The sequence below is a fragment of the Sclerotinia sclerotiorum genome, genomic scaffold (genome assembly GCF_000146945.2).
Source record: "Sclerotinia sclerotiorum 1980 UF-70 scaffold_5 genomic scaffold, whole genome shotgun sequence".
NCBI lineage: Eukaryota > Fungi > Ascomycota > Leotiomycetes > Helotiales > Sclerotiniaceae > Sclerotinia > Sclerotinia sclerotiorum.
Genome location: NW_001820831.1, coordinates 684,255 through 700,479, shown reverse-complemented (window position 1 = coordinate 700,479; position 16,225 = coordinate 684,255). Strand labels below are relative to the sequence as shown.

Below are 16,225 nucleotides of genomic sequence, written 5' to 3'. Positions count from 1 at the left end.
AAGATAATCCATCGGCAAAATTTCTCCATTTGATTGCGATAACGTTTTATTACACGATATTATCGCGTTCGCACGTGAAGTGATTAAAATATGGCCCAAGCGTCCTCCGAGAGTATAGTATTTATTTTCTACTCCACGATCAAATCTTTCTTTCTTTTGGTATCATACCCACATTCATGTAGACATTGGACTTTCAGAGCTTTCATATCAGGTAAGATCTATTCTCATATGTCATATTATCCGACACAATCCATAGCATTACAATACCTACGCTTTGTATGATGAACAAACTTTAGCATGTATTACCTGAAGATTTATCGTTTCGACGAGATTTCACTGTGGTCTACACCAAGATCTCTGACTACTATTCATAATCTCTGCATATTCGTCTTTTGATCTTATCATGACCATATAACTGATGAATCCTCTCAACAGGCATTTTCAAATCATGTCTAACTCCGAAGAAGGACAATTCACCATTCTTTATTTTGCTACAGCTAGCTCGTACACGTCGAAGGATTCCGAGGCTTTTCCTGCACCTCTACCTCTTTCGCGATTATTTGAGACTTTAGAGGATCGCTACAATGGAATAAGAGATCAGGTGTTACACAGTTGTCTGGTGACTATCAACTTCGAGTATGTTGATATCCCAGTGGGAATCTCTGATAGTCCTGAAATAATTATCAAAGATGGGGATGAGGTTGCAATCATTCCACCAGTGAGCTCTGGATAAGGTAGTCAGATTTGGGAGCCATCCGTGATCTACGATATCATTTATGTTCCGTTCTAAACCTCCGAAGTCTATTTATTAGCATGTTATATTTGATTTTTGTGTTCTCTATAAATGCCCTTAATATAATTCGCATTTGTTCTTGAATTCTTGATTGTTTCTGCTTATCATGATGGTACCGGAAAGGAACCTCAATTACATTGTGATCATAGCAACTTAAAAGGATCGAATGGGCGAGACGTTGGAGAAAATAGCTGTCGGCTAACGGCCCTGTCATATCCAACATACCTCCTTCGAATATTTAGGACTCATGTGGTCCTCCTACACTACTCGCGTAAGGCTAGATATGTGGCCAGCTATTGGAGAAGCTCACATTCAAATATTTATGGCTTACGAAACGTCTGGATTTTTCTCGCGAAGCCACAAATTGAGGTGCTCTATGGGTTCGGTACCAGGCGTAGCAACTTGGAAGCCCGCGACTAGGAGGAGGTAAGTGGGCAGTGCGAGGACAGCCGGGAGTGGATGTGAGTGTTTGCGAGGGCAAGTTTTGGGGGAAATGTTCTATATGAGGTGAGGCTCTGATCTGATTTAAAATAGTGGAATAATAAAGAGGGGAAGAATTGGGAGGGGTATTGGACAGAAAAACCAAAGAGATTTTCGGGGGATTTTTTTGCAGGGGTGGGAGGAGGTGGGCGTGCTGTAGTTAAGAATCCAAGTACATCTTGGAGACCTCCTAGTTGTGCTAGAAGGGTTAGAAAGGGACGTGACGGGACTTAGAAGCTGGTAAAACACACCAAACAACTTGAGGTGAACAGCGACCGGGTTAATATTTGGATCATGTATTCATAGCCTCCACAATCGATTTGCTGAAGATGGTTTGAATCAAACATGACCTAATAATGGGCGAGATTCTGGGGAAGGATTTTCTTGAACCACTACTGAGTGCTTCCTTCTCCAAAGCTTTCTCGGATATCGCCCCCACACCTCAAACCACCCTCGATTGCTCTCCCCGTTCCCCATACACTTCATTATGAGGATGACGAGCCCCATTGCCAAAAGCGTTCCATAAATCGATCCCAAAAACGTCAAAAACGTGATCCTGAACAACGCATTAGTCTCGAGGCAAAAGGCGTGGAATCAGCTAAATTTACGTGGAAACATGACAACCGAAAGGCCTAGCTCGTAACTCCCATCTTTCAGACCAAAGAGGGCAAATATCACTGTTAAGGATAGGAGCGAGGATTTGCATTGGAGTTACGTTTGGGACGCAAGTAGATGATACAGGACACCACGAGCAAGGACCTATAGACAAACAGTCCCAACAGTCTTGATGACCCCAGCATTTGTATAGCAAATCATCGGAGGATTCGTTCTCTACGTATTTGCTTGATATGTTTTTGTTCATGACGGGATGAATGTATATTTTGGTGGCTTGAAAATAATCGGATTCACTACTCTGTAGTCTGTGAGTTACCCCACTACTCGGAAGACACAAGGGTTTCTGACAAAGCCAAGGTCAGAAATATTAGACGACTGTATTGAAAGATCTCATATATCAGAAATGTATAGAATGATACAATCTGGTTAGCTGTTTCTCGAGAGGCCGAGGTGTCGAGTTCTTAAGTAAATAAAGTAGGAAAGAAAAGGTCTAGGTGGATGATGATAGGAGCGTGAGCTGCATGTGTCTGGCACTGTCTGCATTATTTGTGTCCCAATGCGTATAACTTTGCAGCGAACATAACATTGATTTTACAGTTTGGAAGGACTAATAACATTCCAGATTTCAATATTTAAAACTAATTTGAATTTTTATAGTTCATTCGTTGTCGTAAGTACCTATGCTTAATAAATTGAGGTGTATATGATCTAAAGTCTAATCTAAAGCAATCCTGTCAAGTACGACTATTTGCACTACGATTGTTTATCTAGTACGGAGTAGGTAGTTGTATTACAAATTGTCAATCGTGACATAGAAAATCAAATATGGTTTGTATGAGTAGCTTTTATCATTCTCATTGATTAATATATGGTGAATAGAAGTATTTACTATTTATCTACCTTCTACACACACATCTTATGTTATCAAAAAGTGGTATGACAAAACAAATTGTCACTTCCTCATCTACTAGCGCCAAATTTACATCAACGGATCTTTTTCATCGCATCCACGGCATCACAACTCTCCGATCGGACAGTCGGCACGAAATCAACAAATCTATGATCTAAATGGAAAATAATCCTGTAAACTTGGGTCAAATTGATCCTCGACTTCGAGATGAATCTAACACAAATTCATTTACGCAATCTCAACAGCATCAACAGCCACAACCGCAACACGACATTCACAATCTAAACACTCAAATTCCTGCGAGCACACCTCAATTATCTGGTCCGTCATCAACAGAGCTCTCACAGCTACAGCAATACCATCAACCTATTCACGATGGAGTCCAACCTCAAATGTACATGCCTCAAACCCCGCAGTCCACAGGTCGTACGCCGGACGATGGGTCAATACTCGCAGACGCGTCGGTCGATCCGAAGCGATCAAGAGCTTGTGAAGCTTGTCGAGGATTGAAAGTCAAATGCGAACCTGATATGAACAATTTCGATGGTCCCTGCAAACGATGCGCCAAAGCTAGTCGCCAATGTATTGTTACTGTACCAAGTCGAAAGAGACAAAAGAAAGCAGATAGCAGAGTTGCTGAATTAGAGAAGAAAATTGATGCATTGACAGCTACATTGCAAGCAACGAAATCGGCATCTCTACCAACCACACATGGAGCCGAAATTGGTCTTGAGGATCATGGCCAGCATATTCCACAGAGGCAAAACCCATATGAGCAAGTCACAAATGGGGGATTTGGATCCCCTTTCCCCGGTCATCCCGAATCAAGGTTGAACCAGCCGGATTGGTCCAACTATCCTAAAGCTTCCCCATCCGAGAACCAAACATTATCTGCACCCCCAATGGTGATGGCCGGGCAGAAGAGAAAACACGTCGAGAGTCGAGATGGCACGCCGGCTGACTCTTTCATGACTGCCGGTTTGGGGCAGAAAACTCCCGACCTTAATCCACACCAAGCACTTTGGCATGCCACCCAAAAACAAACCCCATCCCATGAGTATGCGGATGTGGTGGATCGAGGTTTGGTAACAGCTGATGTTGCCACCAAAATGTTCGATTGCTATGTTGAAAGAATGGTCCATCATATGCCTGCTGTTGTCTTTCCTGCAGGTACCACTGCTGCAGAAATTCGCAAGACGAAGCCAATATTATTCTTAGCTATCCTCAGTGCCAGCTCAGGCACAAATTACCCATCACTGCAGAAACAGCTAACGAAGGAATTGATGAGTATCTATGCAGATCGCATCATTTGTAGTGGCGAGAAGACATTAGAGCTCATACAAGCTCTTCTCATTAGCACCCTCTGGTATTGGCCACCGGAACATTTCGAGGAGCTAAAATTCTACCAGCTTATCCACATTGCCGCAGTTATGGCAATTGATATTGGAATGGGTAAGAAGGGAAAGGGTGGTAGGACTGATAAAATGAAAAGTGCAGGATTGTGGAGAGACCATCCGTGGCGAGGAACACCATATCCCGATCCGGAGACCATCGAGGCAAGACGTACTTGGCTGGGCTGCTACTTTCTATGTTGCAATGCTGCTATGGGCTTACGCCGACAAAACATCATTGGTTGGACCTCATTTATGGCGGAATCTGTTGACATACTGGAGAACTCCCCGGAAGCAGCACCTACAGATAGAATCTTAACCCAGTGGGTTCGTAGCCAGCGGATTGCAGAGGAAGTTGGAATATCATTTTCAATGGACGAACCAGGTGCAAACATCAGTATCGCCGACCCAAAGGTGCAGTATGCTCTCAAAGGTTTCGAACAAGAGCTTGATAAATGGAGCAGTTCGATACCTCCTGATATTCAAACACGTAAGTGGCAAATTATACACTAACTGGACAATAAATACTGACAGAGTCATTCAGCATCCTTAAAATTGACTGAACATGTAATCAATCTTTACATGCATGAAGTGGCTATGCACGTCGATCACAACGTCGAGGAGTTCAAGCCACCCTTTACTGAAGAGACGTTACATGGTGGTTCAGAAACCACAGATGTCTTAACTTCAGCTCATATTGCTGCTCTCTCCTGCTGCCTAACATCCATCGACGGTATCTTTGAGACTTTTCTGCAGTTTGATGTTGAAGTTATTCGATGTCTTCCCATTGCACATTTCGTTAGAGTGGCTTATGCTGTTGTGGTACTTATCAAGATGTATTTCGCGGCGGCCAATCCTAACGGTGAGTTGGGGAAAGTTTTCATCAAGGACAACATGAAGGTAGAGCATTATCTCGATGGTTTAGTCGAGGTCTTCCGTGCCTCTGCCGCAGATGAGAGATCTCGACCAGCGGCAAAATTCTTGATGGTCCTCATGATGTTGAAAACCTGGTTCCATCGTCAGCGAGAGGGCAAATCAACTCCTGTACACAACACAGAACTCCCTGATCCTCCAAAACCTACGGGTGATACTTCTGGGGAAGGCACAAACGAGACAGATCAAAATGCTGCTCGACAAATGGGATCACAACGCAACGGGCAACCGAGCTATAGCCCTGGTCCTGCGAATACCCCGCTGCAGCTTCTTAGCGAAGTCGCGACGGGCAATTCTGGTGGTCCCCGTCCTGAAAATCAAAATCAGAATCAAAATCAATTTGCGGTTCAGCAAAACGACTGGCAACACAACAACAACAGCAGCAGCAACAACAGCAACCATATCCCAACTACGATCCATCTCTAAACCCCATGAACGCCCAAATACTACAAGGCTACGGAGATATATCAGGAAACATCGACCCATCTCTCGGAATGGATCTTGGTTTCGCCATGGGCGAGGGATTCGAGCAGGCAATGGGTATCACGTTTGGAGTCGGCGATATCGGTAATTACTTTGGCGAAGACGTCTTTGGTCAGTTCATGGGAGGCAACGTGCAGGGATTTGATGCGGGAATGTAGCCTTTGAATTGCTAAACATCCACTCTTTTGATAAGCACTTCCTTCTCTCGGGGGTTTTTGGTTTCTCATAGTGGGACGCTCTCACTGTCTTTTGTACTTATTTATTATTCATGCCAAGATATAAAAACAAAATAAGCATTTCTCGACTTCCGGGTAGCTGGGTAGTCTATTTGATGAGTACGAGGTAGCTTTAACGTGAAGGAATGAGGAAAAAAGAGAGAAGAAAACGGGAGAGCGATATTATTATCATCATCATCATCACAAATAGTCATAATTCGCATATGATTCATTACACTTCCTCGCATCGTTTATCTACCTAGGTGATATTCATAAAGTCCCACGATACCTAAGATCTACCTACCATAGTCACATCTGAACATCTTATATGGATATATATTCCATAAAGAAAGAATGTGAGATTACTTTCTCTCTCCTTCACCTCTATCTACATCTACTATACTAGGTAGATATTTACACCTGTATAATATAATAAACGAAACGGGTCTTGATACTGTACTATCTGTACCAGTATTGGTATACCCTAGCCCTATGCCTATCCATATCCATATCCCCTATCCATACCATCCTTCTATAAACACCATGCCCTCCCAATATTAAAAAAAAGTCGTTTCGTCAATACAATGAATACCATCCATGTTAGATAGATTTTTAGTTATGCATAGCTAATTATGCATGCTAGATGATAATACGATAGATATCTCTTGAAATAAATATCCTAACACCTTGTAGGAGAGAGAAAATTTGTATCTCTCGAATGTCTCATGGGTAATATGAGTAAAGCTATCACCCTGATACCCCTTTTCTTCCTTTTCTTTCCTATCATATCAAAATCTTGGACTCCATCTTAGATCTCAGTATTGAATCCGCTCAACAGCTTTGCTAAGAATCTCCACAGAAAGAAAAAAATCGCGCCTGAAAATCTCTTTCAATATCCATACTCATCATGCTGATGCATCGGACATCTTCCTGGGTGCTTCTCAAACCATTTCCTTATACAACTTAAATGGAACCTACAAAAGCATTCCAGACGTCCCATTTCGACACCTGGTTCGTATTCTTCCAAACATATTTGGCATTCGGCATCGTCTTGGCAATCTTTCTCCGTGGCAACATATGGAAATACTCCTGTGCGCCGAGGTTGAGAGGGACCGCTCGATGGAGTTGATACAAGAGGATGAGGTAAAGCTGATGTGGAAGAGGCAGAGACGCGAGAGGAGCTCGATTGTGCGGATGTTTGAGTGATGGGTAGCGCCGGACGTGTAGTTGATGGGATTGGTGGAGTGGGTGTTGAACTCGGAGTACCGGTAGAAAGTCTAGATGTGGCGCGATTAATACAAGAAATTATATGTTCAGATCGAAGGGTTTCGGAGTTAGCGAGAGATGAAGAAGGCAGTTCATGGTGACAAATGGGGCATTCATCTTCCTCTTGTATTTGAGGTGGTCGCGGCAGAGGACGAGAACGTAAGTCTCCGCCTGACACGACATATCGCCTGCCTGCATTTGGTACAGGGGCGTTCGGCGGGCTTTGAACACTAGGAGAAGGGCCTCGAACATTTCTCAGGAAGGTAAACTGCGATAAAGCTTTAGCAACTACATCTTGTTTCATGGCCGATTGACGACTTACCATATCTTCAGTTGTATCTCGCCCCGTTCCAGTAACTGTTGAGCTTCTCGAACGTGTGTTTTGTCCGGAGCTCAAAGCTGCTCGCTCCCTGTACCAATTCTGAAATTCTTCTGCTGTTCTAGGATTAGGATTCATCCCAGCCGGCGAGTACCTACTGCTATACTCACGGACAGTATGTGATCGATGATCCGCAAGTCGAAATCTAGGTTCCGCTGGTAGGCTTCCGGGTATGGATGTAGTAGGAACGATAGAACTTTGTGTTCGGCCGTGATAGCCAAGGTTGTGTCGAGGCTCCGGAACAGAGCCGGTTTGATTAGTTTGAGGAGGAGCTATATTAGGATCCGGTACACAAGGGTTACACAGGCGAACTCTATCTCCTCCACCAAACTCTAAAGTATTCGTGCGTCCTTCACCCTGTGGATCGTGAAGGCGATTATAAGCGACAGAATTGTATGGAGCGGGATGATCTGGAGGTTGGACAATGTACTGATAGGGAATTGTGATACGGTGCGGGGAACAAGAGTTGCAGACCACACGACCGCATTTTCTAAACAAATTAATATGGTGAATCAGAACGGGCCTAGCCAATGTAGTAAGAGTTTAATTCACATACCGACAGTGATGCTTCCTGTTTAGCCAGCCAAACCAAGTATGGCAAATAGGACATTGAGTAACCTCCGAATCCGGCTGCCACCTGGGAACTATGACCTCACTCCGTATAGGTTCTCGATCTCGCGTCTGCCGTTGTGTAACACCTGAGAAGGACCGGGATATAGTGGGTGTGCCCTCATCATCTGAAGATGAACTGGCAGGATTAGCTGAGCTTCTTGTCGGCTGCTCCGCGAGAGAATTTGTGGAGGATGATGTACGTCTGCTCAGGAAAGATTGAGTTGAGGGTCGCCTCGATGATGATGATTGATATGAAGGTCTGCGATCAAACCTAGATGACGCTGTGTTTCGCCGAGAAGAGCTAGCCGAGCTTGGAACTCTATCCAGCGTAGTTGACATGTCTGCTTGATAACCAACGGTGGAAATACTGTGACCTAAGCTGTCTTCCCTTACAGGAGCTTTTCCACGACTCGAGTTTTGTCTTTGTCTAACACTGCGAACAGAAGCCCCTTCACTGGAATTAGAACCATCACTTCCTCGACCCATTTGAACGGTTGCCTGGTCATCCATAGCTGGTTCTGCTGGTTCTGCTGGTTCTATATCTCCTTCTATTTCGGTCTGTGGGCTGCTCCTTAAGTTCACTCGTGATGCAGTTCCGGCCTCAGATTCCTCGCCCGGCTCGACCATTACCTGACTATTGAAGTTATCTTCGGAAGAAGAGGGGCCCACAAATCCTAACATGTGCGAGTCCTCGCCCGAATCACTACCTTCCGTATAGAAGTGAGAACGCGGGAAACGACTGGGACTCTTGATTGGTTGACTCCCTGATGTGGGAGGAGCGGAGGAATTGGAACGGCCCCCTACAGAAGGATCCCACTGCTCATCCATCTTCGCCGGACCTTGACAAAGCTGTTCTTCAGGGCGAGTTAAGGCGGCAGTGCGGAAAGTAGTTTTATATTAGCCCGGGATCGTATATACCTTCAGATATAGTATTATTTGTGAATATATGTGTCGTTAAAATTGCGGATTCCAAGACCGTAGCGAAAAGTAGGAGAACGGGAGTAATGTCCGATGCAATTAGACCTTCGCATGAACTCCTCCTAACTCCATCCACAAAGACCGATATTCGCTATGCAGGTAGGAAGAATGGCAGAATGTCGTTGTCTCAAACTTCAAGTAATCCTCGAGATCGAAGCGGGGAGAGTTGTATTTCATGAGACCTAATATTCATCGTATTAACAATCCCATTCTCCTACAAACACCCAGTACATGCGAATTATGAAAACCGAATACACTCACTATAAATCTACCAAGTACCTATCCATCGACCTGCCGGACCTGATACTTTCAACACCAATCTCGAAATTACGCCGCACATATGACCAACAAAGGATGAGGATCCTGTCGACGGTGACAAGCAAGCCCACGACACTCTCCTTCGTCTTCTTGTCTATTCCCTCTCCGAATCCCTTGGTCAATATACCGGATGTTTCTGAATGTCGTCGCGTAGGACGAATAAACCGTTTGAATTTGCAATAAAACTGTTGATCAACTCGCGCAACTAAAGTATCGCACTGTTATACTAAAGATGAGAGTGTTGTGGTCACTAGGTATTGTTATCGCGATAAGAGCAGAGAAGCTAACCTATCGGCTCTTCCCATAAGCTTTGAAGGAGCAGGGAATAAATATCCTTGGCTTCGTGGTGGTGGTTACAAAGGTAATTAATATTGATCAATATCACGATATGGTTGTGGGAAATTTTGGAAAACGGAAAGGTTATTTGTTCCAAATGCTGGAAAGAAATTGCAGCCGATTATTCCGTAGTTTCAATATGGCGAAAATTATTCATTTACAAAACAAATCAATTCTTCACAAATCCTCCTCTTCTCACACACACTTGCCTGCCAATCAGCCGTTCTACATGCTCGTCGGTGGATCAGCAGATACATGTTAGACATCAAAGTTCCCAAGTGTTGCTTGACTACAAATCACTAATCATCTCAGGGCCTGGGGCGAGGTTCACCAGCGTATGTTGCTACTCTGTATGCCATGCAGACAGAAAGTACTAAGTGACAAGCACAAATTACACAACGTTCAAGATTGGATAAAGGAATATTTATCTGAATTTTGGTATTAAACTGTGGTAATCGCAATCATTGTGCTAAAAACTTTAAAATAGTTTTCCTCATCTAGTCTGTATGGTACTAACTCATCGTATTAAGAAGCCATGCCAAACCATCAAACCGTAATAATTCATGCGGCATGGTGGATCATATAAACAGGAGATTCACTGAGGCCATCGCTCAATGCAAGCAGATCAATAAACCCCTTAATGCTCCAACAGTCTCAAGGATCCTTGAACCACAACATTCTCCAAGATGGATCCGGGAGGAATATCGATAGTTTGCCCCTCAGTTGCTACAATGATAACGGTACCCTTGAGGGTAACACCTCTGCCAAGGTTAACAGCACCAGTGATGGTCAAGTGATCAAGCTCGAGGATTCTTGGAATGCTGCTGATACGCTTCTGGAAGTCAGAAACCTTCTTGAAATCGTTACCGAGCTTGATCAAAGGAGCTGGACCGAAACGGCTGGGGTCAATTTGGAGTTGACCGTGCTTCAATGAGTATAAGTCCGACTTGACAAGCATCAAGTCAGAGCAGGTCTTGACTGGCAAGAAACGTCTACGGGGCACATTGACACCATGGGCGTTGTGGAAATGACGGATGGCAGCTCCGACGGCAGTTTCGAGCTGAACGATTGAGACATCAGACTCGCCCTTCTTGTCAGCTGGGATGGATTTGTTGTTTGGGATGATTTCCATCTCGAGCTCGTTGTTCTCGACAATGCGCTTGACAGCTTGCAAGTTCAACCAGATGTTGTTGGTGTTGAAGTACTTGAATTTCTTGATAGATTTGAACTCGTTGGTATGCTCTTTTGGTACTTGAGCAATTTCGAGGAGACGGACAGAACCTTCATAATCGATGATGGTACCACCCTTAACATCGGCCTTGGTCTTGTCAGTCAACTCCATGATGTACTCAGCCTTGGTCTCAACCATGTGCTGCAAGATGCGAAGATCGACAACAGCACCCAAGTTGTCAACGTTGGAAAGGAAAACAATCTCAACACCTCGCTTGATGAGAGTGTCAAGGATGCCAGAGTTGTAGAGAGACTCGAAAACATCTCCGTGTCCTGGTGGGTACCAGTCAGAAATTGGTGAGTCGAAAGACTTTGGTGCAGGAAGGAGCGAGTCCTTCAAGATTCTTGGGTATCGAGATTGGTTGAATGTTAGAATGTCAATGTTGTGTCCCTCATATTTCTTGATAATGCTTGAGGTATCATCATCAGTGTTGAATGAGTTCATCAACACGAAAGGAACATTAACGTTGTATGTGCGGTTAAGGTATTCGATTTGTCGGACGGAAAGATCGAGGAAGGACATGCCATCACGGACCTCAATAACTGATTTGGGACCAACACAACCCATGGAAGTACCAAGACCACCATTAAGCTTGAGGACAGCCAATTTGTTAAGGAATCCAACAGACTCGGAGTTTGCAAGCTCATTGTAATCGACGACTTGGTTCTGGGCGGGTGGGGCAATACGGTCCCAGTCACTGTTGTTTCGTTAGACAAACTATGCCCGTTGACGCGGAGGGGCTGATACTCACAGCTGGTTTCCCTTTGCCTTGTCATTTAAGTATCTGCGGAAAAGAGCGAAGAAGTTGTCCATCTCAGTCTCGAAGAGCTATAAAGCGTTAGATATATGCTATTCATTTGCGGAGGAGTACTCGGGATATACCTTCTTCTCTTCGGGGTCTGAGACGGTGTCTGCCAGGCTGTTGAGAGCATTTCGCATCTGACTGGCAGCTACAGATGTTGAGGTGTTTTCGAAAGCCTGGTTATTGCTTGTTAGCCTATCTGAAATTGGAGATTCATAGGAGGTTTATTGGAATCTTGTTCCCTTGGTACGGAAGAGAAGGAAAAGGCAGGATGTAGTTCGGCAGGTGGTGGGGTTCACATCGAACTTTGAATCGTATTGTATGTTGACCTCCGGACTGTGATGATGTAGCACTTTTGCTCCTTCTGAGCTAGTTGCAACATGCACAGGTAAATACAAACTCCATCTTTAAGTCATTTGAAGATTCAGTAAGTTTGGTCATCCACTAGATGGTACAAAGCTCGTCTCCTGCCATTGTGTTTCATAAGAGCAAGACTCGTATCGAGTATGGCGTCTTGCCCGTTGGTATTGGTTTGTTTACACCAGAAGATTCTCTCTTCTGCCACTTTGAAGGGTGAAGGATTCGGGTCCTCATAGATAATCCATGACCGAGAAGACGGTGAAAGTTGACATTTCATGAAAGGACAGCACATACCATGTGTGATTGTGTCTTGCCATGGTGCTTGCGGGCGAATTCGCCGTTATCGTTTGGAGATAAGCTCGATGGCTTGAGGTGGGAGGGGAGAGCGCTTTTCAAAGCTTGTGCCATTTTGTATTATGATTTTGATGATATTCGAAGATTCGTAAAAAGAAGTAAATGGATGGGTATGTTGAGGAAGACAAGTTGAAGCTTTCTATGAAAGGAAGGAGATGCTTTGTTAGCCGACATGATCAACACGGTGAATTTAATTGACATAACAGGGAAATGTGGTATGAAGGTGTGCCCCGCCAATGCCAAGAAATGACAATTTGACCACTTACTCCAAATGCAGAGAAGGTATTTACACGCAATAAACACACGAAAACGTAGAATGAAGAGGGAGAATATCAAATGAAAGAAACAACTTGTGGGAATGGTTTGCTGTCCCCTTTATATATGTGTTTAGCTAGCAGTGTTGGTAGTAAACAAAACCATCTCCTAACTAAAATGGTTCCTTGCTGGTTCTTTTTAGCTTCGAAATTATGGACCGAAATAATTATGATCGGGGAAAGGTTGAGGGGCTGGGCTTGCGCCTTGTGGTTAGTTTTGGCTAATCAGAAGAGCGGCTTTGTACTAGGATTAATCGCTATTTTCATCTCATTCGTCCTCCCGATGAAATGTTGTTACATCTGGCACCCAAAGAATCCACGGTTTTGCATGAAATTCATGTTGTGGCAAGAAAACCCATGAAATTCAACAGTTACAGATCATCTAGAATTACATGTGTTACTGATGCTATTGGTGTTACTCTAACTTCTCCCCGGTTTTTCGTCGTGGTACATTCTCTTTGGACGTTCTCTTTGGACATTATCTTCAGACATTCTGTCGGGCTCTCTTCTCTACAGAAAGCAATTTCACTCGCAAAGCTTCACAATTTCACAAAAGTTTGGTAGCAAATTTCCATATATAGTCTTACAACATCTAACTCTTAGGTAGGGAAACTGGTTCCGGCCAATTTTAGAATATTTATCGCGGTCAGATATCTCCACCATCCATCGATCTAAGACTGAACTATCATTTTACTATGGAGACTTCAGCTATTGTATCCACATTAGCTTCATCTACGGGTCTTCCATTCTCTTGGTCGAAGAGAAAAAGGGGTTCTAAACGCAGCTATTTCAACCAACTTCAAAAAGTTACAATTTTTTCGAGAGTTTAACCTGTGCCATGAGCCGCAGATACTATTTAAAAAAGGCTGAAAAGGCACACTTTACACAGCAGCTTTACCCTGTCCGGTACATTAGGAAGCCACATATCAGTAATAGCCCGTTTTAGCTTCCGTTCCATTTTCTCAAGAATACGAATCATCAAAATCATTTGATGTAGCACTTTTCAAGCAGTGCTACCTAACATCTCAAATACAATTTGGGCATTCCTTTATCCTTCTTGCCACATTCAAGGAAGCAACGACAAGCTTTAGCTTCCATACAATTTCCACGTGTGGTTCTCAATGTCAATATCATTTGCGTGTCACAAAACCTTGTTTAGGAACCCCGCTGACGCCCAGGAATGAGCGATTCTAAGTATTGAACATCTCAACGTTTCTTCATGTAGAAACATGTTTGTCTACCGACATACAGAAGTATATATATTCACCAAACAGGCAAAGCCTAACGCAATATTACGCAATGATAAGCTGAGGTAGCATTAATACACGTGATATTAAAATATCACAAGTTGGTCACAATATTGGGTTCTTGATAAAAAGGTTTTGTTGCATATCGCATTTCAGGATGAGACATGCATAAGTATCCATCGAATCAACAGATGAGACGAAGTCGTGCATGAAGTAGCTTCATCACGTGGGGCTACCTTTTTATTTCAAATATTGATCCTTTTGCTTCTGGCCAATGCCAACTTGGAGGTCGAGATTTTAAGACCTTAACAAGATCTCAATACCAAGCTTACCTTCATACGAGGGGAACCTATCTTTAAGACGAAATCGTTTTTAAAGTAATTCAACTAATCGACATGCCCCGGACCGATTGTCCGGAGGTCCAATATCGGTTGAGACATTGAGGACGTGTTCTTTTCCATGTTTGATATAACCAGACGTCCCAGATGTCCCAGCACAACACATACAACTTTCCAGCACATCGCATACAATTTCCCCCACAGCCGGCCCCATCAGAGCATACCGTCTCTAAAAACTCACATACAAGAACTCAGACTAGGCCCGTTTCAGAAGAGGGTCGACAGTGTTCGGAGTTTTCCAAATTCCTCATTGAATTCGTGAGATTTCAGATATTTTATAGGTCAGTTGATATCGGAATATCATATATTCCGACATGAGATTGAGAAAATGTCGGAAATTTGAAAATTCCGAGCCCTCCCATTGACCTCGATCTTCCTATTAAAATGGCTTAGTGTGAGTTCTTCTGGTGAGTATCACCACGACGTTGTTCCATATCTTCGGTCCACGACCATAATATAGGAGATCCGGTACACTCTTCTGACCGCTGTTTTTAATACCGTTAGAAACAACAATACGGCACGGTAACGACCAATGTGCTAACATCCCCGAAGTATCCCTCCATGATCCATCGTATACGGCAAGGCGACTCACCGTCATTAAGCTTTTCCAGAACGACCCACTTATGTACTTCTGTACCCCTATGATGACACAGAATCACAACGTCTTCTAGAAAAGAAGACATTCTAGATACTGTAGTTACAAGCTCGTTAATCATCCCTATGAGAACAACCTAGTCACGACATCTCCTAAAGGTCTGGAAAAGAATACATCCATCCGGGTACGAACTCCTCGACAACCCCTATCCAGCATCGAAAGAAGGCAAGCTACTAGTATTTAACGAGTGTATCCGTCCGTATACACACATATATAAATCCACTTGTAATCCCTAAACCAAATCAGAACAACTCCATTCTATCATCCCACCCCATCCCCTTACCATAAGTACTCATTCTCCAATATACTTCCCAACTTCCATCCTCCAATCTTCTAAATCCCCCCTCCACCCAATAAATAGGTATCAAGTCTACATACACATTGCAAAATACACCACCAATACCTACCTACGTACCTACCATCAGGTGAACCTATAAATCAGATAAACTAAAACATCATCATCCGAGACAATCCTACAAATCCCCAACACCGCAACGAACTTCTCATGTGTGACTTCTATCATTCTCCATATACATCTATCTCACCTAGTTGTTCTCACTCAGTCGTGTCCCCTCACACGCAATAGCCCATCGTATCAAAACTACTCTTCAATGCAGGTTTTAACATGTTTTTGTATTTGATCTGATCTGATCTGATCTGATTTATTTCTTCCCTCATGCAAGTAACCAGTCATGGATGTCTGTAGGTAAATACAGATACCAGCACCAGTATCAGTGCCAGTGCCATCATTTGTCCATTCTAGCCCATCCCATCCTATTCCGTACCCATCCATCCAGCCATCCCAATCCAAATCAAGCAGATTGAGTACATTGAGCATCAACATCATAATCGACGAACCCAGCCAGCAATTGTGAATTTATAGCGATAAAATACAACTTGCGATCCAGATCCATGAGTCTCCGGTATGATAGACATATCAAAAATATAACCATACATACTCATACTTTCCATCGATTCGCCTCTTAAAACTTATCATCCATGCATGCGTATCCATTCATGAGCACAGTAATTTTTTCATAAAAACCGTTCATGTTTGATGTCGCATGGTCAAGTTCGTAGTCGCTATGCCGCCGAGCCTGTCGAATCGAGCTCTGTTCCTTTCCATCTCAAGTGCCATGCCATTATCACTGTCGT

The 16,225-nt window shown here is 43.6% G+C and overlaps 5 protein-coding genes across 5 annotated transcripts; 2 read left to right on the top strand and 3 right to left on the bottom strand.

Moving 5' to 3' along the window:
- Positions 1-448: 448 nt before the first annotated feature.
- SS1G_04245 (hypothetical protein) lies at positions 449-1,909 on the top strand (the record flags this gene model as incomplete). Its single annotated transcript, XM_001594388.1, has 3 exons — positions 449-718; positions 1,328-1,480; positions 1,691-1,909. 3 exons carry the CDS (start codon positions 449-451, stop codon positions 1,907-1,909), a joined length of 642 nt encoding a protein of 213 aa, XP_001594438.1.
- Positions 1,910-3,196: 1,287 nt separating this feature from the next.
- SS1G_04244 (hypothetical protein) lies at positions 3,197-5,548 on the top strand (the record flags this gene model as incomplete). Its single annotated transcript, XM_001594387.1, has 2 exons — positions 3,197-4,679; positions 4,734-5,548. The coding sequence occupies 2 exons, from the start codon at positions 3,197-3,199 to the stop codon at positions 5,546-5,548; spliced, it is 2,298 nt and encodes a 765-aa protein (XP_001594437.1).
- A 1,161-nt stretch (positions 5,549-6,709) lies between these two features.
- Positions 6,710-8,905, bottom strand: SS1G_04243 (hypothetical protein; the record flags this gene model as incomplete). Its single annotated transcript, XM_001594386.1, has 3 exons — positions 6,710-7,521; positions 7,576-7,822; positions 8,435-8,905. 3 exons carry the CDS (start codon positions 8,903-8,905, stop codon positions 6,710-6,712), a joined length of 1,530 nt encoding a protein of 509 aa, XP_001594436.1.
- Positions 8,906-10,346: 1,441 nt separating this feature from the next.
- SS1G_04242 (hypothetical protein) lies at positions 10,347-12,510 on the bottom strand (the record flags this gene model as incomplete). The annotated part of the gene is made up of 4 exons (XM_001594385.1): positions 10,347-11,637; positions 11,692-11,768; positions 11,823-11,918; positions 12,397-12,510. 4 exons carry the CDS (start codon positions 12,508-12,510, stop codon positions 10,347-10,349), a joined length of 1,578 nt encoding a protein of 525 aa, XP_001594435.1.
- Positions 12,511-14,804: 2,294 nt separating this feature from the next.
- Positions 14,805-15,914, bottom strand: SS1G_04241 (predicted protein; the record flags this gene model as incomplete). Its single annotated transcript, XM_001594384.1, has 3 exons — positions 14,805-14,893; positions 15,008-15,099; positions 15,676-15,914. 3 exons carry the CDS (start codon positions 15,912-15,914, stop codon positions 14,805-14,807), a joined length of 420 nt encoding a protein of 139 aa, XP_001594434.1.
- Between the last annotated feature and the right edge of the window lie 311 nt (positions 15,915-16,225).